At 47.2% G+C, this 24,638-nt stretch overlaps 1 protein-coding gene across 3 annotated transcripts in view; it reads right to left on the bottom strand.

Moving 5' to 3' along the window:
- The window catches only part of LOC308592242 (retroviral integration site protein Fli-1 homolog), a 34,306-nt gene extending 11,398 nt beyond the window's left edge, over positions 1-22,908 (bottom strand). For 2 of the 3 annotated variants that reach the window (XM_081203551.1, XM_081203553.1), the window contains exons 1-4: positions 22,753-22,908; positions 4,845-5,050; positions 2,052-2,209; positions 693-896 (exon numbers count right to left, since the gene is read on the bottom strand). In XM_081203551.1, the coding sequence (XP_081059677.1) occupies positions 693-896; positions 2,052-2,209; positions 4,845-5,050; positions 22,753-22,770 (586 nt within the window). In that variant the 5' untranslated portion in view covers positions 22,771-22,908. The remainder of the gene's footprint in view (positions 1-692; positions 897-2,051; positions 2,210-4,844; positions 5,051-22,752) is intronic. The other variant, XM_081203552.1, reaches the window with a different exon arrangement.
- Between the last annotated feature and the right edge of the window lie 1,730 nt (positions 22,909-24,638).

Raw genomic sequence — 24,638 nt, 5'->3', positions numbered from 1 at the left:
TGGTTGCTAGCAGTATACTCTTGAATATCAGTTGCTAGGAATCATAGATGGGGAGGTAGCTATTATGCTCAGCTCCTACTTTTGAGCTTCCCATAGGTATGTGGTTGGCCACAGTGAGAACAGGCTGCTGGCTGGGCTAGATGGGCCTTTGACATATTCTGATGTTCTTAGTTCTTCTCCATCCCCTGCAAAGAGGCGAGCTTGGGGGACAAAACTACGACCTTGCACATGCTCTGTCACTGTGCCATGGTCTCAGGGAGCAGGGCTAGAAAAGAAAAACCTAGATGGATCAAAAACCTGACTTTGCATAAGGCATGTGTCAAGCATGATAGGATTCTTCCACTGCTTCAGACTGGAAGCGGAGGATCTTTCATTTGAATGCGTATCCCTTCTTTGAAACCACCCCACACATGGAAAGTTTTGTGTCATGGAAGCAGGTTCCCTGAGCGGCTAATGCTCTACATGCAAGGCGTTTTTGGAGGAAATGAATACTCCTACTGTCCAGCACCGCAATTTTGCCACAGATTTGTCATGCAATTCTCCTGATAGTGTTGCATGGTTCAGATAACCAGCTCCCCATGAGGGAGCAGAAAGCAATTTTTAGAAGTGGCTATTGTTCAACGCCCCCGTTCCACACGCAGCCTCTATCTGAAAACTGAGTTTTGCCACCCCAAGCCTGTCAATGGCCTTACTCTGGCGCAGGTAATTGAGGTGAGACAGCAACACGTCGGCGTTGTATGGTGTAGTGAGCCGCAGGAAACCTTCCTTGCCAAGTTTGCACAGCTCCTTGCCGTCCACATGCTGGAAGAGGCCGGTTTCAACGTCGATGAGGTCATACTCCTTCACTGCCCAGTCAAGCCACTGGCGGACGTGTTCGTGGGTCCACACGCCAGGGTCTGTTGGAGAGATACAGGTGTCTGGGTACAATGTTGGCTCCAGGTTTTGGATGTTCCTTGGGCAGAACACTCTCTGCAGGCCCCTGGGAACTGTACTTCACACCTCACAGAGCTAATTCCCAGCACGCTTAGCAAACTCTAGTTCCCAGGATACTTTGGGGCAATATGATAGTGAGGCTACCTCTGAGTACACACCATACATCAAAGGCGCATGCTTTAAAATATCCTGGGAACTGTAATTTACCACTCATAGTGCTACAATTCCTGGCACCCTTAACAAGCTACAGTTCCCAGCGTACTTTGAGGGGGGAGTCATGTGCTTTAAATGCATGGTGCAACCCATATTGGAAGTGGCGATATCAGCGATTTCTGGGGGGAAATACCTCTGAAACCTCATTTCTTTGCGATTTTGCGAAACAGAATCAACAACTTTTCTGTCTGGGTTTTCTCTTTCTGAATTATGGCAACCCTACGGTAATGGGTTCTGCGGGGTGCTCTTACGTTTGGTGAAATGGTTCGCATAAAACATGTCCTGGAATTTCTTAACATTACACCATCCATAGGCCTTTCTTGACCTATTTTGAAGTTTAGAGCTCAGACCGGGAATATGTAAGATGATTGTGTCTCTGAGCATGCGATGTGTGATTTCCTGTCACTTCTAACTGAACAGTCATCCACCACTGCCACCCCTTACTTTCTAGTGTAGTTCTGGTTTTACACAAAAGCTCAGGAGTTCTAGCGGCTAGGCTCTGAAGCTGCTGAAAGAATTTAGGTTTCTAGTGGGCTTTACATGTGTTAGAGTTTGTTCTAAATGAAGTGATTTGGTCACCATCCCTTGTGTCAAGAGTACAGGTTACAAATGGGATTTGGTAGTTGCCCACAGCAGGTGGAATAACAGCCTGGGAAACCAGCCATTACTGGAAGAAAAGGCTGTTCCCCAATACAAGAAGCCAGCAGGGGTATTCGCACATTACATTCAACAAGTGTACAGTCTGTGCACACAAAAGCTCAGCTGCAGAAACCAACAAGCACACACTATTTCACACACACCCTTGTACATGTGTAGAGAGAGCTTGTAGCTGAGTTCAGCATAGCGTGTGAACCAGAAGTCGGGGAGAAGGGCGGGGAGATGCCAGAAAGCCCCCATATACTGACCTGCTGGGACAATGACCCTCTTCTCCTCGCTGGGGGGGTTAACAGGTGGGCTGCTGCGCTGGTTGTTGTATCCTGCTGGATAGGATACCTGGGACGGGTCAACTGCTCCCCCTGATTTGCCCCTCCGTGTCACACTGCAGTCCACGGGCGATTGCCTGCTGGTGGAGAAGAGAGGGAGAGGAGACTTTGTGGACAACGTGCTCACTGAGGTCTGAAAACTTGCCACAACTGAACGGCGCTCTCCCAGCATTTCGCAGGTGATGATATAGCAAAAATCAACGTTTGAGGCTCTGGTTCTCTCCCGCTTGGACTACTGCAATGCGCTCTACATGGGACTACCTTTGAAGGTGTCCTGGAAACTACAACTAATCCAGAACGTGGCAGCTAGACTGGTGACTAGGAGCGGCCACCAAGATCACATAACACCAGTCTTGAAAGACATACATTGGCTCCCAGTACGTTTTCGAGCACAATTCAGTGTTGGTGTTGACCTTTAAAGCCCTAAACGGCCTCAGTCCAGTATATCTGAAGGAGTGTCTCCACCTCCATCGTTCTACCCGGACACTGAGGTCCAGCGCCGAGGGCCTTCTGGCGGTTCCCTCACTGCGAGAAGCCAAGTTACAGGGAACCAGGCAGAGGGCCTTCTCGGTAGTGGCACCCTCCCTGTGGAACGCCCTCCCACCAGATGTCAAAGAGAACAACAACTACCAGACTTTTAGAAGACATCTGAAGGCAGCCCTGTTTAGGGAAGCTTTTAATGTTTGATGCATTACGGTATTTTAATATTTTGTTGGAAGCCACACAGAGTGGCTGGGAAAGTCCAGCCAGATGGACGGGGTATAAATAATAAGTTATTATTATTATTATTATTATTATTATTATTATTATTATTGTTGAAATCTCCACACAGCGGTGAGAAAACAAAGAGTGTTTATTGCTAGCAATAATAGCTCAGTGATATCACTCTCCAAAAGCTGAGCAAAGCCCTGAAAAGGTGGGGCCTTCGTAATATACAAAGCTGTTATCTATTAAAGCAATACATATGCATAAACTTCCTCCAATCTAAAGTTACAACACAATACGAATTATACCATGTATGGTCTTTCCTTCATTACATATTCATTAGGCAAGGAAACAGCGGACTCTCTCTCTAAGCAGCCCCCTCTGCAGGTGGTCTCTTTGCATTCCTTTCTACCTGAGGGGGTTGGGACATTTGAGCAGAGCACACCTCCTTGTCAAATGTAGACACTTAGGAATGTTTTGGGACTAAAGCTGCTCCTAGCACAAGATAAGGCACAAGGCCTCTCGCCTGGCTAGTTAGCTGAGCTTATAGGTCTCTATGTGCACCAATGACAGAGGCAGAAACCAGCCATCCTCTGAGGCCCTTCTTCATGTGCTGCCTCCTCCTCCTGAGCATGGCTTTTTCTGTGGTGGCTGTGGCATCTTGGGCCAACATCCACACCATCAATTAAAAGCACTATGATACCATTTCAAACAGTGGCGACTTCACACCCAGAGAATTCTGGGAGCTGTAGTTTGTCTAGTAGCTGCTGAGAATTGTTAGGAGTCTCCTGTCCCCCTCACAGAGCTACAATTCCCAGCATTCCTTGCGAAGAGGGGTGGTTGTTAAGCCACTCTGGGAATTGTAGCTGCGTCCCTCCCTCGAGTTCACCTTCCTTTTGAGCAGGGCTTGAGCTGAGGTTCAGCCTCCTTTAGAAAGAAGTTGGGAAGCCCTGAACTACGCTAACCTCTTTTGCACCAGATGCCCGTTGGTTGATGCAAATTCGCCTAATATAAACTGCTTGGCTGAAGGGGAAGTGAGTTGTTTCCTGTGGGTTTGAGAGCAGCCACAAGCTCCAGGGGAAGATACGTCCTGCAGCCAGTAAAGTTGGTCTAAAAGGCCCAGGCTCTGCAGCAGGGTAGGGAATCACCCCATCCTCACTGCAGCATGGTCCGTTAAGAAGAATATTTATATGTATTCATTGCATTTGTATTCTACCCTTTCCCTCAAGGTGTTCAGAGTGGCGTGTACCCTGGCTCCCTGGCCTCCTCATTTAATCCTGTGAGGTGGGTTCGGCTGAGATACAGGGCCATGGTTGAGTGGGGATTTGAACCCTGGTCTCCCAGGTCCTGGTTAGATCTGCCTATCGCTGGCCTCACTGCCGCTCACTCTGCCAGTCCCAGTGGGCACCAGCCACCAATGGCCTGCCCTGCCTCTGTGCATCAGATCTTTGCAAGCCCAAGAGCTTCAGAAGGGTTGCCAACTGACCAGGAATAACAATAATAATAAAGCCTGGTTTGCTCTTTGCGCTTTAAACAGCAGCCTGGTTTGCAAGAAACGGGCAGGCAATATGGAGGTAAAAGGACCGCCTCTCGGCGCCTGCTCTTTATGTCCCTGTAAGCAGTCTGCTCTTAAAGGGACAGCAGCGAGTTCTGAGCAAAATAGAAAGAAAAAGCGGCCACCTCAGATAGAAAGAATGCAGAGATCTGGGTTAGGCGAGCTGTAGAGGCAGGGAATGCTAGGCTGCATATACAACACACATTTAAAGCACCTCCAAAGAATCCTGGAAACTCACAGAGCTATAATTCCCAGGACCCTTAACAAACTACAACTCCCAGGATTCTTTTGGGGAGAGCATGCTTTGACTGGATGGCGTGTATGCAGTCCCTGTCAGCTGGTTCCTGGGCCTTAAGCAGCCACATGATTACAAGAAAATTAGCCCTTCAAGCTTGACGATGGCTGCTGGGAGGAAGGGAGATTTCCGCTAGCCAGCTCAAAGAAGTGCCACTGACCTGCTGGAGCAGTTGACCTGCTCATTCTCCTGCTTCACCACATGGCCTCTGCTGTTGGCCTGGGCTTGCCACTGGGGCTCCTCCAGACCGATGCCCTCCTTGCCACCGTAGTTGTCCACCGAGGGCAGCTCTGTCTTCAGGAGGTGCGGGGTGCCAAAGGATGGGTCGAATATGGACTGGTCCTCGCTTACGACTGACAGCGCCTCCTGCAAGCGTGGGGGGAAAGTGTACAAGCAAAGGATCAGGGTTTGGGAATCAAGGGAAGAGGATCTTGCGAGCTCCAGCTCCCATCAGCGCCAGTCAGCAGGGCCACTGGTCAAGGAAGATGGCAACTGTAGCTCAGCAACATCTGGGAGGGCCAAAGGTTCCCCAGTCCATGCAAAATGTCTGCTGGAGCACATGGGGGAACTCTGAGCTCCTTACAGGAATGGGGGAATGATTAATAATAACAATACTTATTATTATTATTATTCATAGTTCCCTAAACTCATGGCAACATACAACAATAAAACAATCAAAGAAGCCAACCTAAACAGAACCATCAGAAAACAAGGATGAGACACACACACACACATTTGGAACTCTAAAGAAAACAAACCTATTAGGGTAAATTGGCTTTAAAAGCCCAAGTAGATGAAAGAGTTTTTAACAACACGCTTGAAGTTAAAACAATGCAGTGACTGGGCCATGCTTCTCTCATGAGACTGATCTCCTCAGTAATGCTGCCACTTCCAGTAATGTTAGGTTTCCAAAGAATTTGCCATCCCTCCCCTTTTCTGGGAATGAAAGAATGTTGGTGCCAGAGGCAGAAAAATCTAAACCCTATTGGTTAAAAGAAAGGACAATAATAAGCTAAGAAGGATGGACAAGTTCAGTGCTCCCCAAAAGTACTGCAGGATTTGCAGCAAGGAGGACAAGCTTCCTGCCCCAGGAATTTCAGCAGGTATTGAAATCCTTTCTACATGACTGTTCAAGGCACAGGAACTCTGTTTTCTTTTGCACTTGGCCACCCCAATTTGCAGCCTGAGCTGAGTCGCTTCACCCTGCCAAACAGTAGGGCTGGTCCCAGAAGGAATGGAAACTGAGTACAGAGAGAGCTGGGATTATGCAGGACTGAAACCAAAACATCAAACACTTCTGTCTCTCAAGTCCCAATGGCTTCTCACCAGGGCTTTGAAAAGCAGATATAAAGTCACTTGAGAGCTGTAGTAGCAGGGGAGACCCAATATGTTTTGCTTCCTGGGCGAACATAGGAAATGCCTGATCCTGTGTCAGACCAGTGGTCCATCTAGCTCAGAACTGTCTACACAGCAGCTCTGCAGGATTTCAGACGGGGGTTATTCCCAGCCCTACCCGAGTACACCGGGGGTTGAGCCTGGGACGTTTTGCAAAGCAAATACTCCAACTATGGCCCAGGTTGGTGGGGCTCCCTCCATGTATGCTGTTAGGGGAAAATGCTGTGCAAATATGAGTGCATTCGGAGAAACGCACACTAATAATCTGCTTGCATTTTTTTCCAATAAGAGTTTGGAAACATACAGAAATGTGGCAAAACGAACCTAAACCGGGGAAGATAAGAAAGTGCAGTTGACAAATTGATTCAACCCTAGTGCAGAGGGCAGGTTGTGTGCATCACAGAGCTTGGTCCTCCAGAACTTTGCAGCCCACCGCTCTAGTTTCTGCCGCCTTACCCTGCCTAACAATTGGGCCGGCTCCGTACGGCAGGTTCTGGTTTGAAAAACGCAACAGGTGGGGAAGTCAATGGCTGAGCTTTCCCAGGACTGCACAGCGAGGTTTCCACAAATCCCGGCCCTATCTCGACAATGGAATTCCCGGGCGATGACGCACCCCCAGCTCAGGAAACTGAGGGAGGAGGTTGCTCGCAATCAGCGCTGGAGCTCTTAAGTCCAGTCACGAAAGAAAACCAGCTCCCTCGGGGTTCCTGAGTCTAAATAGCCCGTGTGGTTCAATGGACAGAGCAATCATAGAATTGGAAGGGACCCCCAAGGCAGTGGTGTAGCAAGGTTAGGTGGTACCCGGTGTGGAAAATTTCTTGTCACCCCCCCCCCCACGCACACATTGACTTTTTTATTTTATTTTTGCCTGCAAAAATAGTTTGATTTTATTTCATATTTGGGGGGGGAGCTAGAGTTGTTGAGCTTTTTTTGCAGAGATCGCATGCCTTGCAACAAGGAGTCTGCCTACAGCTGAGGGGGAAGCTGGCAGCGGGAAGCCAGCGCACGCCAAAGCCACAGAGTCTCTCACAGACGTTGAGGGCCATATAGCATTTTGTCATCCCCCTCAGAGGTGACACAAGGGGAGGACCGCACCCACCTTGCTCCGCCCCTCCCCCAAGGACCATCTCTTGCAACCCCCTGAAATGCTTCCATGACAGGTGGCCATCCCACAACATAACGATTATCCGATCCTACATAAAATAGACCCTGTCACGTGCAAGAGAACAAGGAGGAAAAATTCTGGCAGGTGTGACTTCAAGCTTCAGGATGGGGGTAGTGTCTTTGAATGTTCTCCCATGCAAAAAAAAAAAAAAAAAAAAGGGAAAAGGAAAACCAGTAACTCCTGCCTGCTGTTGGGGAAAACACGAGGTGGGGAGCACATTCAGGAGAAAGGTTTGAGCTCAGCTATCTTCCTGCTATACTAAACCTCTACTTGCAGGGAGATTTTAAAAAGCCAAAGCTAAAAGAATGGGAAAATTGAAATACGCCATTCCCCTCCTGCAGAATAGTACAGGCCAGGCCTCATAGGCTCAACATTTGTCTTGCAGGAGAGTTTGCATGAGGCGCCTGTTTCCCAACACCCAGCGCCAGGGTGCTGCTGCGCGCTCCTTCATGCACCAAAAGCAGAAGTCTTTGGGGGTGCTGAGCAGACATTTCTGCAGGCACCACTGGTGGGGAGATGGTATCATCCAATGCAGGGGGGAAGAGAGCTGTGTGGTTTGCTTCTCTCCTGGCTCCTTCAGCAAACACATGTTTGCTGCCTCAAGCCCACAGAGCAAAGCTGCTGGGGCCTGGCAGATAAAATCACTTATACTAAAGTGGGGGAGGAGGGAGGCACTGCAACAAAATATTGCAGTGTAGAAAGCTCCTCTTCAGCATTCTAGCCAGGTGTCCAGGCCTTTCTACAGCGCACTCCATTCTGTTCCCAATAGTCAGGTAGCACTTCATGCCCACGGAACTTGCTCTGTTCTTCATCAGTAGAGCATGAGACACTTAATCTCAGGGTTGCGGGTTCGAGTCCCACATTGGACAAAAGATTCCTACATTGCAGGAGGCTGGACTAGATGACCCTTCCAACTCTGCAATTCTATGATTATATGGTACAATTTAGTCATTCAAGATGTGAAATAACTGAGCCTCAAAACCACTGTTTCTAGTTGTTTTTTAATTTGGTTAAAACTTGGGTTAATAAGGAATCCTGGTTCATATTAATCATGGTTAACAAAGCTCCTACTACTAACATGCAGTGCTGGAGCTCAAATGTCCATCTTTATACGCAAGGTGTGTAACGTTTTCTTTTCTTTTTGTTTAATTGTTTTTATCTATGTCATTTTAAATTGTGATTCATATTAATGCTGTATTCTTAGTTCTAGATTTTATTATTTATGTGGAAATTGTTTTCCATTTGGTTGTGTACTTTTTGATGTGTTTTATTTATTGTTTATGACTTTTGTTGTGTTGGTAATTGTGTAAATCTTGTCATGTTGTAAGCCGCCTTGAATCGTAGAATCATAGAATCATAGAGTTGGAAGAGACCACAAGGGCCATTGTTGAGCATTGTTTTAACTATGGAAAGGCGGCGTACAAATAAAGTGATGATGATGATGATGATTCTGTGATCCCCTCATATGATACTCAGAGGAATCGTTGGGCTACTAGGGTGACTTAGGCCTCATTCTCAGGAAGATGAGAAGCCCACATCGGACCTCCTGTACCATGCTAAATGGCATGTTAGGGCTCACATCATCCCCAGCTTGAAGTCACAATCAAAGTGAATCTGTGAAGGAAACAGAGGTTGCCTACCAACTCACAGCATCCTTAACAAACTAGAGTTCCTTGGATTCTTTGGGAGAAGACAGTTTGAAGTGCTGTGATACTGCTCTACATTCTGTTCCTACGAAATGAAAATTGTAATACAATAAAACGCAATTCAAGAAATAAAAGAAGCAATAAAGATACAATTTAAAATTGTGCTGCATCTAGCATGGCATATTACAATTGCTGCAGCAGGCAGAAAAATTATTAAACCCATGGGAGCAAACCCCCCCCACACACACTCCAGCAAAGAAACAGACAGCCAAATGAGGACTGACAGTCCTTCACAATGATAATAATAATAATAGTATTAAAAATAATGATGTTGTCGTATTATTTCTACCCCGCCCATCTGCCTGGGTTGCCCCAGCAACTCTGGGCAGCTTTCAACATAATAAAAACATAGCAAAACATCAAACATTAAAAACTTCCCAGTACAGGGCTGCCTAAGGAATGACCAGTGTCTCTTGGAAAAGAAACACAGAAAATCAGTAGCCTGTTAACTCTAGATGGGTCAGAATATTTCTCTCGGCGTGTCTCTCAGATCTTTCTCCTGTCACGTTTGGGGAAAGGAGGGGAGTCCTTGAGCAGAAAATTCAGTAAAACAACTTTAACGTTTTCACACAGAAATTCCCATCGATATGGGCAGCGAATTTCAGACAAGGAGACTATAAGAATACTTAGAGGAGAAGGAGGCAGAGGTTTTGAACAGTTTTGGGGAAGTCCAGCAAGCGGTATATAACAGTGAGGAACAGAAAGCGAAAGGTGTTCACTGAGCATTAACTATGTAGGGTTGCTATATGTCTGGAATTTCCTGGACACGGCCAGAAGACTGCAGTCGGAAGCAGTGTCCGGGCGGAAATCGCTAAAATGTTCAGGAAAACCTGGACATATGTCAACCCATGTCGGCAGTGTCGTTTTGGGCAGTTTCCCTTTAAAATAGCTCAGAAACTACATTATTGTTTGTGTTTTTGCCAATAAAGCTCAACAACTTTGCCAAAAAAAGTTTAACAACTTTTGTGTCCGGATTTTCACTTTTTGAAATATGGCAATCCTAATATACTAGGACTGTTACTATTGTTGTTGTTGTTGTTGTTGTTGTTGTTACACAGTGTCAAAGAATTCAAAATTAGGCTGCTATAATTCTTATCTGAAGCCATATTACACAACTTCTGAAATAATTATACTGGCTGCCTATTTACTTCTGAGTCCAGTGCGAGGTTCTGGCACCTACCTTTCAAGCCCTAAACAGCTTAGCAGAGAAGTACCTAAAGAAAACACTTCCTCCCGTCTCCACTTGCTTGTGCATTAAAGATTTGTAGATGAGACTCTTAGGTTATACTGTACTGATTCAAACACTGGTCCTGCTTGCGCAGTATTGTCTAACACAGCCTGGCAGCAGTTCTCCGGGGTTCCAGACAAGGGTCTTTCTCCCAGCCTTAAGGGGAGATGTGGGGATTGAATCTGGGACCTCCTGCATGCCCAAAAGATGCTCTACCACTCACCCTGTCTGGCTCCTCCTCCTCCTGAGTCTCAGTGTTGCCTTTGTATAACTCAGGAGGGAGGAGATGGGGTCAAAGCTAGAAGTCCTTTGCTCTGGCTCCAAGTAGCGCTGGGGCTCACTGCCTTCTGCCCCATCAGTTGCAATGGGCACCAGCCACCGCAGAACGGGGACCAAAGACCTCTCCTCTTGTTGCCCCCCCCCCCCAGTGACCAGCATTCAGGGGGATGCTGTCCTGCACAAACTGGGAGCATGAACAAAGAGATGGGCACAAGGAGAAGGCTGCTGCACCTTCAATTAAGTGACTAGCAGAGGGGATTTTAGCAGGTGTCGGGCAAACTATACCTGCTGGAATTTCTTTTCTGTGCAATTAATTACATGGGGAGGAACCTGCCCTCTTTGGCCCCGGGTCACCCAATGCAACCCTTCGCAGCACATCCTGCGGCTGTGAAATTGAGTTGTGGTGGGCCAGCTGCCATTCAGAGAAGTTTGGCTACTATTACTGACTGACACTGTCCTTCAGAAGCCCCCTGGTAATCTTCTGCAGATCCCTAGGGCCCCCCAGGACACAGATTGAAAGCTAGGGTTCCGGGGAAAGAAACCAGCAGCTCCTCCAAACTAGGGATGATTTGGAAATTGTCCCCATCCCAATTTATTCCTGAGTTTTGGGAGTTCCAAACTGCCTGTTTTTTTGTTCTCAAATGCCTTCAACGATTAGTTGTTCCTTAACAACAACAACAAAAAAGTTCAGTCATCGTACAGAGTACTGTTTGCAAACTACTGGCCACAGCTTTCACTTCCTACAGTTTCCCATTGGCCATCTGCACTACCTCGGCTTCTTGTTTTTGCTATTTTAACCATCTTGGTCTACTTCTGTGCACGATTGCATCAAGATTCTTTCGGTGCTGAGTTTCACGAATGCGTATCTTCACTGACTATCGTGAGTACGGATCAAACTGAAAAAGCAGACTGGGCGGGACCGAAAACAAAATTGCATGAAGACACAGGAGTGCCTGTGTGTTGCCGAAACACTCTACAAAAATAATCTCGCCACAGCTGTGCATAGGACAATCCTGTAAAGGTTGCGCTTTCATTCTTGTTTCGTCCTTTGCTTGCAGTATTTGATCCCTGCAGATAGGCACTCTGGTGATCTGGAAGGGGGAACGAATTGGAGGAACTGACACAAAACTGAGCATGACCTACTTTCAGAAAAGAAAGCTCCTCTGCAGTACTTTTAATAGTTGCGTAGAAGAGAGAATTTCAAATGATGTGCCTTGCATGAAAATTTCAGCTACACCTGCTGACATTATTCCAGGCAAAGGCAAACTCGGCCCTCCAGATGTTTTGGGACTACAGTTCCCATCATCCCTGACCACTGGTCCTGTTAGCTAGGGATCGTGAGAGTTGTAGTCCCAAAACATCTGGAGGGCCAAGTTTGCCTATGCCTGCCTCTATTCTATGCAACTATGCCTTCTTTGCATCCATCCACCCTGTTTCCAGGCCAGAAAGTACGATTTGTGATAAGGTATTTGGATGGAAAGGTAGGTACTCCTGCACCTTTAACAGTTATGTAGAAGAGATAAGCCCAGGACATACTATGCCTGCTGAACTCTCTCTTTTTTTTACACAAATTAACAGTGCAGGTATCTGTGTCCTCTTTTGCATTACCTTAGAATTTAATTTTAGAAACTCTTCTATTTAAACTAGAATGCGGAAAGGGAGAAATGGAGGACAGAACATACAAGAAAAGCAATACAGGAATGGAATGGAGAATCTTCCCATGAAATGAAGCAATATATATGCACACCATACGCTTGCCTAATATGTCAAGTGGCCAATTTTGAGCCAGACCCTGATGTGCATGTCCCTTAAAGAATTCACTCTGCAACAATGTACCACCACCATTCAGTGTTTCATTTCCATGCCTGAACAGCTTCACACGCTCACTCCTACAAATCACAACTTCTGTTAAAAGTACTGAAGCAGAATGGACTGGTGTTTTTCCAGGTTACTGTCAATCATCCTGGCCTGGTTTGATGAGAAAACCAAGCAAGCTGACCATCAAAGACTTCTGTCCACTAAATAATTACACTGTGTGTCTGATTTTGACACAAAGAGACTCAAATAAATGGTAAAGGGATCAGAAGTGGATCAGGGCCATGACATGGGGAAAGGGCTTTAATTTCCCACTCTAATCCCAATGAAAATCTCCTTCCCCACTACCATGGTAAAAAGGTAAAGGTAAAGGACCCCTGACAGTTAGGTCCAGTCACAGACGACTCTTGGGTTGCGGCGCTCACCTCGCTCTACAGGCTGAGGGAGCTGGCGTTTGTCCGCAGACAGTTTTTCTGGGTCATGTGGCCAGCATGACTAAGCCACTTCTGGAGAAGCCAGAGCAGTGCACGGAAATGCCATTTACCTTCCCGCTGGAGTGGTACCTATTTATCTACTTGTACTTTTTTGGTGTACTTTTGAACTGCTAGGTTGGCAGGAGCTGGGACTGAGCAACGGGAGCTCACCCCATCACGGGGATTTGAACCACCAACCTTTTGATCGGCAAGCCCAAAGAGGCTCAGTGGTTTAGACCACAGCTCCACCCACGTCCCACCATGGTACTCAGATGCAAAAAAGGGACCGGTGTGCTTTTAATAATTGTGAAGAGGATATAATTTTAGCAGGTGTAGCTTGCATGGCAGGCCACACCAGCTGATACTCCCTCTTCTGCTGATACTCCCTCAAGGTGCAAGGCCTCTTTGTCACCTGTGCCTCCTTATACTGAGTGAGACCGCTGCTTAATAAATAATTGTTTTGCTTGGCCCCACGTGTTTGATACGTGTAACTGTTTCTGTTCTGCTGCAATTTGCCTTCTGCTAAAATCCACGTTATTCGTCTCACCGTCCTCTGTAGCAAAAGTATGTAAGTTCTGCAATTACCGGTAATTACAAAAATTACACTGTCGTTACGTTATTCTACCCTGTTCATTTCATTGAAAATTAAATGCAATGTCAAATGGGAGAAAGTAATCGGCTACATATTGTATGCAGACTGAAAGCAGCCACTGTCTTAACCTGTTTTTAATCGCTTTAGTTGTTTTAACTGTTTTTAATTTGTGGGGTTTTTATTGCTGTCATAGGTGTTGTTAGTTTTCACCAAGGGAAGGGAGTTTTGTCCGGGAGGAGAGGAACCCTTCGGTCTACGGCGGCTGTTGCTAAATGCCAGGTTGACTCTGAATAAGACCCCCTCATCTATGATCTGATTATGGGTGAGGAGGCCAATCTGGCTTGTATCCCTGATACCTTGGTGGATGATGAACAGGGTGGAGTTGGTCTCACCTAGCTGTGCTCAGCTGGATACTCAGGGCAGACTTGAGGATCAGGAAAGGGGAGTTGCTGTGGTCTATATAATTTTTCTCCAGGTTTTTCCGGGGGGATCTAGAGTGTGTGTTCCTGGCACTGGGCAATCAAACAGATTAGGGATTCTCATGGTTTGCAGCCTGCCTTGCTGCCCTGCAGTCTTCTGGCCTGAGCTGACTGAGGAATTGGGGCCATGCAGCTCAATGTTGTCTGCACTGGCTGGCAGCAGCTCTCCAGGGTTTGAGACCAAGAACTATCCCACCCCTGCCAGGAGACACTGGGGGCTGAACCAGGGATAATTTGCCTGCAAAGCAGATGCTCTCCCACTGAGCTATGGCCCTTCCTCACATTGTATCTCTTTTTACAATTGCTGAAAGGAGTGCAATTGATTAGTCAGCTGCTTTTTGAAAGATAGCCAGTGTACGATAAGGATCCTAACTCTGAAGAACTGATGAGGTAAGATTAGACAAAGATTGCTAAAACGCAGCAAAACACACACACACACACACACACACACGGAGAGCGCAAAGCAACTAGAATGAAAAATAACATTTAGAGACTGTGGACCAAACTACTGCAGCCAATGGAGGCTGGCCCATTAATGTAAATGGAGCAGTACCCCACCAAGCTCACTTTACCCTTAGCCAAATCCCGTATGCCTGCTGTCTTGGGCCACAAGCACACCATACATTTAAGGCATCATAATACCACTTTAAATAGCCATGGCTTCCCCCAAAGAACCTTGGGAGCTGTAGTTTGTTAAGGGTGCTGAGAGTTGTTTAGGAGACTACCATTTCCTTCACAGAGCTACAGTTCCCAGACTGGTTTAACAATCAACCCTCTTTTCCAGGGAACTCTGGGAATTGTAGCTCTGTGAGGGGACTAGAGGTCCCCTAGCGACTCTTCAGCACTCTTAACAAACTACAGTTCCCAGGAGTCTTTGGGGGGAAGCCATGACTTTAAAATCGTATGATGCTGTTTTAAATTTAGTGTCGCAAAAGTTTGGCTCTGCCCCTACTCTCTGCCGAGCGGTAGCAAAATTCCAGGGTAATCCAGGCGCCCACCCAGGGTTTGTGATCGTTTGGAGAATTGAAGACGCGGCAGAGACTGTCACAGCTTTAAGAAACGTGATTTATTCACATACGTACACCTCCAGCCTGCATGGAGGGAGTCCAGATCTTACAGCAAGGTCATTTAAAGAAGGACTTGTTCCCCACAGGGGTGCAGCACTGCAGTCAAAGGCATCTCTCTTTGCTTGCTAAGTTGTTTCTCAGTCATTTTTCTCCTTTCTTCTTTCCAGCACACCTTGTTAAAGACTTTGTTTCCCTGTGACCCAGTTACCCTGGCAACCTTCTCTCTGCCCAGGGCCAAGACTCCTCTGAGATGGCCCATCAAAACATATTGTCATAGTTACAGGTAGGTAGCCATGTTGGTCTGCCGTAGTCGAAACAAAATAAAGAAATTCCTTCCAGTAGCACCTTAGAGACCAACGAAGTTTGTTATTGGTATGAGCTTTCGCGTGCATGCACACTTCTTCAGATAACATATTGTCATGTTAATGCCTCTATCCCAGGTGAGGCCCTGACTTTTGGAAAGAAAGCTCAGTCTCTGTTTTTTCATTGGCTTGTAATCTCCCCTTCAATAATCCAAGCAATCAAAATCCTACCATTTACCAACTTCTAGGGTTTTTTTGGGGTGTCCCCCTAAAAATCTCTAAGAAGTTAATACAGATGGGGCCACAGTGTTGACTGAGGTAAAGAGCAAAGGAAGAGGTGAAGTCTAGGAGCCAAAGCAAATTACTGTATTTTCCGGCGTATAAGACGACTGGGCGTATAAGACGACCCCCCAACTTTTCCAGTTAAAATACAGAGTTTGGGATATACTCGCCGTATAAGACTACCCCTCTTCCAACTCACACCAAATAAAAATTTAAAAAACCAGTCTCCAGTCCGGCTCGGAAATCTGCTCCTCTTCCCAGTGGCCGGGGGCTTCCAGGGCCAATTTTCAAGCGTATTTCTGCTTCATCTAGAGAGCTTGGTGTCCTCTGATTTAATTTGCTGTCGTTTTATCCTTTGGTGGGGAGTTGCTGCAGGAGCTGCTGCTGTAGCCGGCGTATAAGGCGACCCCCGACTTTTGAGAAGATTTTCCTGGGTTAAAAAGTAGTCTTATACGCCAGAAAATACAGTAAGTGGTCTTGCATCTGAGGTGGGGTTGCCATCAGCAAGGACTGCCTTTGCCAACCTGGTTTACTGAGCATACTTGCGCCCTGATCTGCTTGCACAAAGTTGAGCAATGCCCGCTCTCCCTTGAGCCTTTGCTTGAATTTTTTTCCATGGTGAGGTTTTTTGTTTACATGGCGCTTCGACATCTTCCCATCCAATGATTGCTGTCCAATACTTTTTGGCGCTTTTCCTTGTCATTTCGCAACCCCCCCCCCAAAAAAAAAGTATGGCTTTTTAAAGAAAATGTGGGTTATGATGCCAGAGCACTCTAACCCTCTGTAAATGAGCTAAAACTTCTGTTCAGCAATTGAATCCCTCTTGCACAATAGTGACAGTCCAGAGGCAAACTTAGGCTACAAACTCCCATCAGCCCCAGCGGCTAGGAGAGTTGTAGTCCAAACATCCTGAAGGCCGAAAAAAGTTGCTTTAATTTGTAGACCACCATTTCTAAAGGGTGCTTCAGCGGGCAGCAGGAGGAAACCATTGTGGCTGGCCCCTCCGTTGTCACAACAGCAGCTCAGCCTTGGAGAGATTTGTACGGTTGCCGGGTTCAGGGAAGAAGAAAGAAGGGCGTTGGTTGCTTAGCAACCTTTACATATTTATCCAATATCCTAAATTACGGGGGGTGGGAACCTTATTCGGCCCATATTTCCTTTGGGGGGGGGCAACTTTTGGTGGAGTGGGGGGTGCCATGTGGCAGAGGTGGGCAGGGCCAAAGGGAAATGTGGGCAGAGCAATTAATTTAAATATAATATTTGTATGGTAAAAGTAATTGCTACACCCACCCCCACCCGCTCAATCTTCCATCCAGGCAAGCAAAAGGCATTGTCAGAGTTCGACAAATTCCAGCCAGGCAAAAACACTCAAGAAGGGTGCAAGGCAGGGCTGGTGAAGGCCTTGAGAGGGTCTATACCCTGAGGAGAGTCCCAAGGGCAAAAAACAGAGAGGTCGGGAGGGCCATCAGATGTCAAGGACTGTACCTGACTTTTAGAAGACATCTGAAGGCAGCCCTGTATAGGGTAGTTTTTAATGTTTGATGTTTTACTGTGCTTAATGCTTTTAATTTGTTGGAAGCCACCCAGAGTGGCGGCGGCAACCCAGTCAAATGGGTGGCATATAAATTTATTATTAATTATTATTATTATTATAGCTCCCAGGCCTGAGGTTCCCCACCCTCTTAGAATAAGCAACTTTTTAATTGTTTTTAAATTTTTATCTGATCCCAAGGGATCAGAGCCTGTCTCCCCTCCCCACCCCCCTTCACGGCAAAAAGCATAATATCAGTGGCAAATTGATTTTTCTCTTTTTAAAAAATCTGATTTTTACATGGAAAAAACAAGAACCCCAACCTGTCAAAACACCCAAACCCATGAAACCCTGGGCAAATCTTAGTGAAGCTGCAGTTGGCCAGAACCAATGGTGATGAACAGCAGCGCAGTTGCAGAACAAATAACCAGATAATATTGGGGGGGGGGGCTATATTGGCATTGTTGGGCACTTGCTGAGGACCATGTCTCAATATAGACCCCGTTCCCAGTCCCTGAAATGCCCTGCTGCTCTCAACACTCACTGTTGCTGCATGTTTAGCTATTCTCTCCAAGCGAATCAGCAATGAGAGGGGCGAAGAGGAGCAGCAGTCGCCTCTCTGCATGCCTTGTGATTTCCTTTTGGCCAGGGTGTGTGAACTGAGCTCAGAGGGAGAGGTGAGGAGATGGCGGCTGCACTGCAGGGGGTTAGGGGGACATTGAGAGCATCTTGCCCAGGGGTATTCCAAAACCTAGAACCAGCCCTGGAGGAGGTGGAGACTTGTGAGGTACGCGTGTGCAGGACTGGCGCCAAGGCCCAGCATGGTGGGGCATCTGCCAAGAGCCCACAACCCCACAGGTACCCCATGGATAATAGCTCCCTGGACCTGATGTAACTAGGAGGTAGACTCACTTAGGGAGGTGTGCCCAGGCAAGGCATGGCCAAAAACATGTAGGTGGTGCTGCAAGTGTGTGTGTGTGTGTGTGTGTGTGTGTGTGTGTGTGTGTGTAAGACTAGGAACACAGAAAGCTCCCTTGTGTTGTGTCAGAACCATTGGTCCATCTCTCTCACTGTTGTTGCACGAAAACCCCAATCTCCGAGCGGTGCGACATTTCAGGGGTCCCAGGACTGAGGCGCAGCGGGGACCGTGGTGCCTTCAGGATATATGGTCTATTTACACATACAGCCTGAGCTGGAAGGGTTCACAGCATGAACACCCCAAAAGAGTCTTGCTTCTCCCACTGCCGCAGCCTTGGATTCAAGCAGAAATCAAACATTGCTCTCTGATTCTTTCTACAGCGTGCTGCTTTATTTGTAGTTGACATCACAGCCCCCAAAACTCTATTCCAGACTCTGGCTTTTGTCTGTTGTTGTCTCGCACCAAGCCCCTTAATCCGTTGTTCTCCCAATTGCCCATCACCTAGGCAATCGCCTCAACACAGGAAACTAGCCTGGCTTATAAAACTTGCTGGATCCAGGCGTTCAGAAAGCTAGAGAGACTTGATTGGATTTTAACACTTGCTGGATCTAGGGCAATAGTTCCCAAACTCCCCACCCCACCCGAGATCACTTGGAAATTGCCGAGGGTCTTCGTGGGCCAGTTACGGTTTATCTGCCTGCTGCAGCAACTGTAATGTGCTGGAGTAAACACTGTGTGACTTTTAATTGTCTTTTTTACAGAGACACCACAGACTACCTGAATAAAAGTTTGTGGACCACAGTTTGGGAACCCCTGATCTAGGCTTTAGAGGGGTTTCTGGCACGCTCAAACTCCTAACAGTGTTGTCAAAGTGTAGAAACAGCAAGCCTAGATTCTGCGCTGCACAAAAACCAGCGTGTGTTGTTGAAACGTGAGGCGGTCTGGCTGATGTGGTTGTGATGATGGTGGCGATTGCGGGGCGGGCAGGCAGGGGGTGGGGTGTAAGGGGGAGTGTGACAATCATGGTAGCTCGATGTTGCTGGTGGGACAGCTAACACAGGAAGCAAAGGCAGGAAGTCTGAGGCCGCAAAGCCGGAAGCCTCTGCTGTTGCTGATAAGGCCTGCCTGATGGGGACCCGAGGCTCAGAACTGCCCTGCAAGCCAGGGGGCTTTAAATAGCTCTCCTATCTTCTGTAATAAAGGATGGAGCTGGAGGGCAGGGGGGAGCAGTGGAGGCACAGCTTCCTGTTTGGCTACCGAAATCCTGAATATTGGAGGAGAGGGGGTGCTGTTACTTCTAGGCCTCCCTTCCCCCAGCTATTGTTTTCTCTTATATCGGGTAAATGTACACATGCTGAACCCGCTAGGATCCTTACCACATAAACAGCAACATGCTCCTCTGGCAGTGCCCCGCCCCCCCGCCCCAAGTTAACAGGTTGTGGGTTTGTTTTTGCTTTTTAAAGATCTGATCTAGAATGATAAAAGAGAACTGTTGTACCTTCCCACTCCAAATCAAGCATAGCATAGCAGCTTGCTAAAGGTTGCCAACGGACCAGCGTGAACTGGCCGTCTGTGGTATAGTTGAAATAAATTAAAATTGGGAACCCTTGTCTGCCATACATTTAAAGCACATGGCTTCCCGCCCCCCGCAAAATGTTGTCTGTTTAGGGTGTACCGGTAGTTTGTTAAGGCTGCTGGGAATTGTAGCTCTGTGAGGGGTAAGCTATTGTTCCCAGGATTTTGTGAGAGGAGCAAAGGGCTTTAAATGTGTGGTGCGTACCCAGCAGGGATCCAAGGTTTCTTTGTTTCTTTCTGGGTAGCGAGAAGCAAAAGTGTGTGGAGGTGTGTATCTCTGTCCTTTATCACCTCTGTTATAGGAGACAGTGATCTAGACAGGCTTTGGTGTGTTATATACACCAGATCGCACCCTAGCACTCATTCTTAATTAATATGGGACAACTGCCCTCCAGCCTGGCTGCCTTACTTCCCCCTACAGTGGTGCCCCGCAAGACGAATGCCTCGCAAGACGGAAAACTCGCTAGACGAAAGAGTTTTCCGTTTTGGGGGTGCTTCGCAAAACGAATTTCCTATGGGCTTGCTTCGCAAGACGACAATGTCTTGCGAGTTCCTGTTGGTTTTTTTTCCTCCCCCCCCTTTTTCTAAGCTGCTAAGCTGCTTATCAGCTGATCCGATCAGCAGATAAGCCGCTAAAAGCCACTAATAGCGCTAATCCGCTAATCCGTCAATGGGCTTGCTTCACAAGACGAAAAAACCGCTAGACGAAGAGAATCACAGAACGGATTCTTTTCGTCTTGCGAGGCACCACTGTATAATGGTCCCTGGGACTTTTTAACAGCTGCATCACAGGCTTCATCCAATAAATGAAGCCTTTCCCTATCCCTACATGTGAGGAGAAAGCTTCTCCTGTTGGATTTCTGCCCGACATACACCTGTTGAAGGCAGCCTGAGAGATCTAGCATGGCAAAGTGATTAGAGCGTCACACTAGGAGCTGTTCAAATCCCTACCCAGCACACTGAGTGACCTTGGGCCAGTTGCTCTTTCTCAAGGCCTAACCTACCTCACAGGGTTCTTGTGAGCTTTAAATGGGGAACCACATACACCAGCTTGAGCTATTTGATGGAAAGTTGAGACGTAAATGTCATCATAAAATAAACAAAGAAACCAGCCAAATATTAGTCTCCCAAAATCTGGAAGAAAGTGAAGAGGGAGTAAAGCGAAGACATAGCAGCTTGACTAGTGAACCCACGGTTTAGCAGAAGTTTCAGTTTCTAGGTGATAGCTATACAGGTGTCGCCATTTCTACCTGTGGGACCTCAAGGTGTTGCTGGACTACAACCCCCATCATCCCTGGCCCCGGGGCTGATGGGAGTTGGAGTCCATCAACTGTATGGAGAGCCACAGGTTTCCCACTGCTGGTTTAACTGAAGTTTGGCATAGGCAAATTAAGCATGCAGAATTTCCCCCATGGTTTTGTGTAGGTCAAGATGCTTCTAAAGGCACAGGGGCACAGTCAGTAAAAGGGAAAAGAAGTTGTGAGCTTGACCCATGAATCATGCTCTTTACCAAATATTCTGGCCTACCACTAGGACTCTCCCTGAAAATGCTCCCTTGGCACCAGCACTTATACTTTCCCCGTTCGAAAACATTTCATATTTAATAGTTGACCCCTGAGAACTGGAGGCCATTCTTTCTCCGTGCCTCTTAACAGCAGCTTGATCTGGAGATCTTAGCAGGTGAACATTTTTATTTCCTGCTTACTTCAGCTGATCAAGAAACAGGAGCAAGGAGTTAGGTCCTCTTTTTTCCCTCCCTGGTCAGTTAGCAACATCATTTAAAATCCTAAAAAATAAAGTTGTACCCTAAACTTTTAAAAAAACCCAAAATAGACCCACCCTTTCAAGGGCCACAGATTGCTTCCTAGGGAACTCTCATCAAACATCACAAAGATAGTCGCCCTAGAAGAGGAGTGAGATGCCTCTACTCAAGACATGTAAATTAACTTGCATTTCAAACTACATCATTCCCAGAGGGCTCTTGGGACAGATGCAAAATCAGCACCATTGGCTCCAGTGCTTTGTAAAGCAAGACATCAGGCTCAGTGGCCTCTTTAACCTGGAAGAGGCAGGGTGGTGGCGTACTCACTGAATATTTGCTGAAACTGTCTCAACAACACAAAGCAGTGAATAATGTCAAAGGGAAACTGCCGGTGCTGACCTTGTCAGAATCTGGGTCCAAGTTCAGAAGGTGCCCAATCTTACTTCCACCCTGCCAGATTCCAGTCTTAACAAAAATGGCTCAGTGTTCCTTGCTTTTGAAAACTAGAGCAGTCCGGTACTAATCTACAACCCAGCCCAAACACAGAATGTCCCGTCCCCCACCACCACCAATAGAGACAGCAATGCCAAACCAAAAATGACTACAAATCTTTCAAGAGTTTCTGCTGGTTCGTTTCTCTCTCTCCTCTGAAATACATGCCTTTTGGGTGGTTGGAGAAACACAAGCCACGCACATTCAGTCTCAAACAACCTCAAATCAAAAGATCCACAGTTTTGCCAAGAACACACCCATGGTGGACAAAAGCACATCTTAATGCTACAGGGTTGTGAATTGAAGTGGATGCTTAGAGAATTTGCAAAGCCCTAAAAGCATCCATGGACCCGCGTGACTATGCGGTTGAAAGGAAAATTAAAAAATTAAAAGATCACAGAGAAAGGTAAAGTCAGGAAAGGCAAACCAGTTTACAAGCTGATAACCCCTGAAATGCAAAAGGAAAAATGAACTGACCTTTTATGAAGAGGAGTACCTCCAGTTTTTTTGGGGGGAGGCTGAAGCACCCCAAAACTTGGACTCCATCCCTGAAATTCTTGGGGTTTGGCAGGCCAGTACAGGCACCCCTGTAGGAATATCCTCTTCCTGCTGTCACCATGATGATATGGCGGAGAGGAGTCTCTCCACGCATGACAGTTTTTTGTGGGGGGTCCCCCATTTCACCCCCATCTTCTATCTCTCGGCCGGTCAGGCCAGGCAGTGGAAGGGAACTCTCCCATTCAGAGCTCAAGGCGTCTCTTGTGGTGGTTTGGTTTGGGTTTTTTAAAAGCTCAGAGACATCAACCGCCGTGAAAGGGAAGGAAGAGGAAATTTTTTTGTACCAGAAGGAAAGAGCGGAGGGGGCCCCTGTTTCTGGAGCCGGGTGTGTATGAGAAAGAGAGAGAGAGGAACTGAACCAGAGACCAGCTTGGTGCAAGCCTGAGACAGAGAAGGGGGCCAGGGAGCCAGCTGCTGACAAAGATGGAGGAACATCTCCAGAACTTACCTTGATGGTGCAATCCATGGCACGCCTGCCTGTACCTGCTGCTTCCCGCCTAGAGTTCCATGGGCGCTTGGCTCAGTTGCATTGGCAGGGGCTGATCTTGCACAGGGGGCCGGATGAACAGGGCTCGGGTGTGTGTGTGTGTGTGTGTGTGTGTATGTGTGTGTGTCTAATTTTGGGAAGTGAAGTCACACAAGCCGCTAGGGCTGGTTTCCTATTGGTGTGACCAAGCTTGCAAGCTCTGAAACTTTTTTTTTTTTTAATAGCATCAATTGGTTTGCGAGCCTTCTCTCTCTCTCTCTCTCTCTCTCTCTCTCTCTCTCTCTCTCTCTCTCTCTCTCTCTCTCTGTTCAACTTCAAATTGCAAAGCGGGACAAGAAGTTGGCAGAATGGAGGCAGAAAGAAATGGGAGATTTCGTTGGCGGGGAAACATAGCATGCGAAGAGGAAAAGAAGACCTCTTTCTACAACAGGACTGCCGGATTTTCAGAAAGGCCGTTTCGATGATTATTTGTTTATTGCAAGAAGGACCAAGAGGGGAGCTCCCAACGAAAACCAGGAAGACGGTTTCTTCTCTAAAAGCAGAGATGCACAAACTCATGTTCGAACTTAGCTTCTTGGATTGGAACATAGGAGACTGTTTTATATGGCGTCAGACGATTCAGCCATCCAGCCCAATATTGCCTGCACGGACTGGCAGCAGCTCTCCAAGGTCTCTGCCAGAAGTCTCCCTCTGCCCTACGTGGAGGTGCTGGGGATTTAACCTGGGACCTTCTGCATGCAAAACAGATGCTCTGTCCCTGAGCCACAATCCAAAGAAGCCTGGTGCACACACCTGGAGCACTAACATCCCACCGCCGTAGAAACAGTAAGAGAACGGGCCAAATTTTGATAGGAACATAGCCTGACTCTGAGTCAGACGCTTGGTCCATCTAGCTCAGTACTGTTTACACTGGCTGGCAGCGGCTCTCCAGGGTTTCAGGCAGGGGATATTCCCAACCCTACGTGGAGATGCTGCCGACTGAACCTGGGACCTGCTGGCGGCAGAGAATATGCTGTGCCACTGAGCTGTATGTATTCGGAAGCAACTTAGTTTCTAGCCAGCCTAAAGGATACACTATCAGTACAATCCTAACTAAAGCACATTACAGCCTTTCTCCACCTTGGGTCCCCAGATGTTGTTGAACTACAACTCCCATCACCCCTAGCTAGCAAGGCCAGAGCTCAGGGATGATGGGAGTTGTAGTCCAACAACATCTGGGGACCCACAGGTTGAGAACCAATGCAATACTAGCTACTTCAAAGGCTAGGGCAGGTAGAGAGAGCCATCCAGGTGTTGCTGCATTCCGATGCCCATATTCCCCATCCAGCATAGGTAATGGTCAGGGCTGATGGGAGTTGTAGTGCAGCAATAGTTGGAGGGTCACATGATCCCCGGCCCTGACTTAGGGCCTGGGTAGAAAATAAGCAACCATGCAAATTCCTCTGTAGTTCCAGACCTCAGTGTGAGCTAACACATGTCTGCATGCCCTCCACCATTTCTCTGGTGAAAATAAGGACGTCCCATTCCATAATTATAATTTTACTATTTATACCCCACACATCTTACTGGGTTGCCCCAGCCACTCTGGGCAGCTTCCAACATATATAAAAACATAATAAAACATTCAACATTAAAAAAAACTTTTCCTATACAGGCTTGCCTTCAGACAGTTCAGGGGTCAGGTAACTCCATACCCTCCAATATTTCTCCAATGAAAATAGGGACATCCAAAGAAAAGTGGGACATTCCAGGATCAAATCAGAAACAGGGACAGCTACTCTAAAACAGGGACGTGCCTGGAAAATAAGGACACTTAGAGGGTCTGATATATGTTCGCACGTATTTTA

Source organism: Podarcis bocagei (assembly GCF_964188305.1).
Source record: "Podarcis bocagei genome assembly, chromosome: 7".
Lineage (NCBI taxonomy): Eukaryota > Metazoa > Chordata > Lepidosauria > Squamata > Lacertidae > Podarcis > Podarcis bocagei.
The sequence above is the reverse complement of the archived record's forward strand: the minus strand, read 5'-3'. Positions and strand labels throughout refer to the sequence as shown.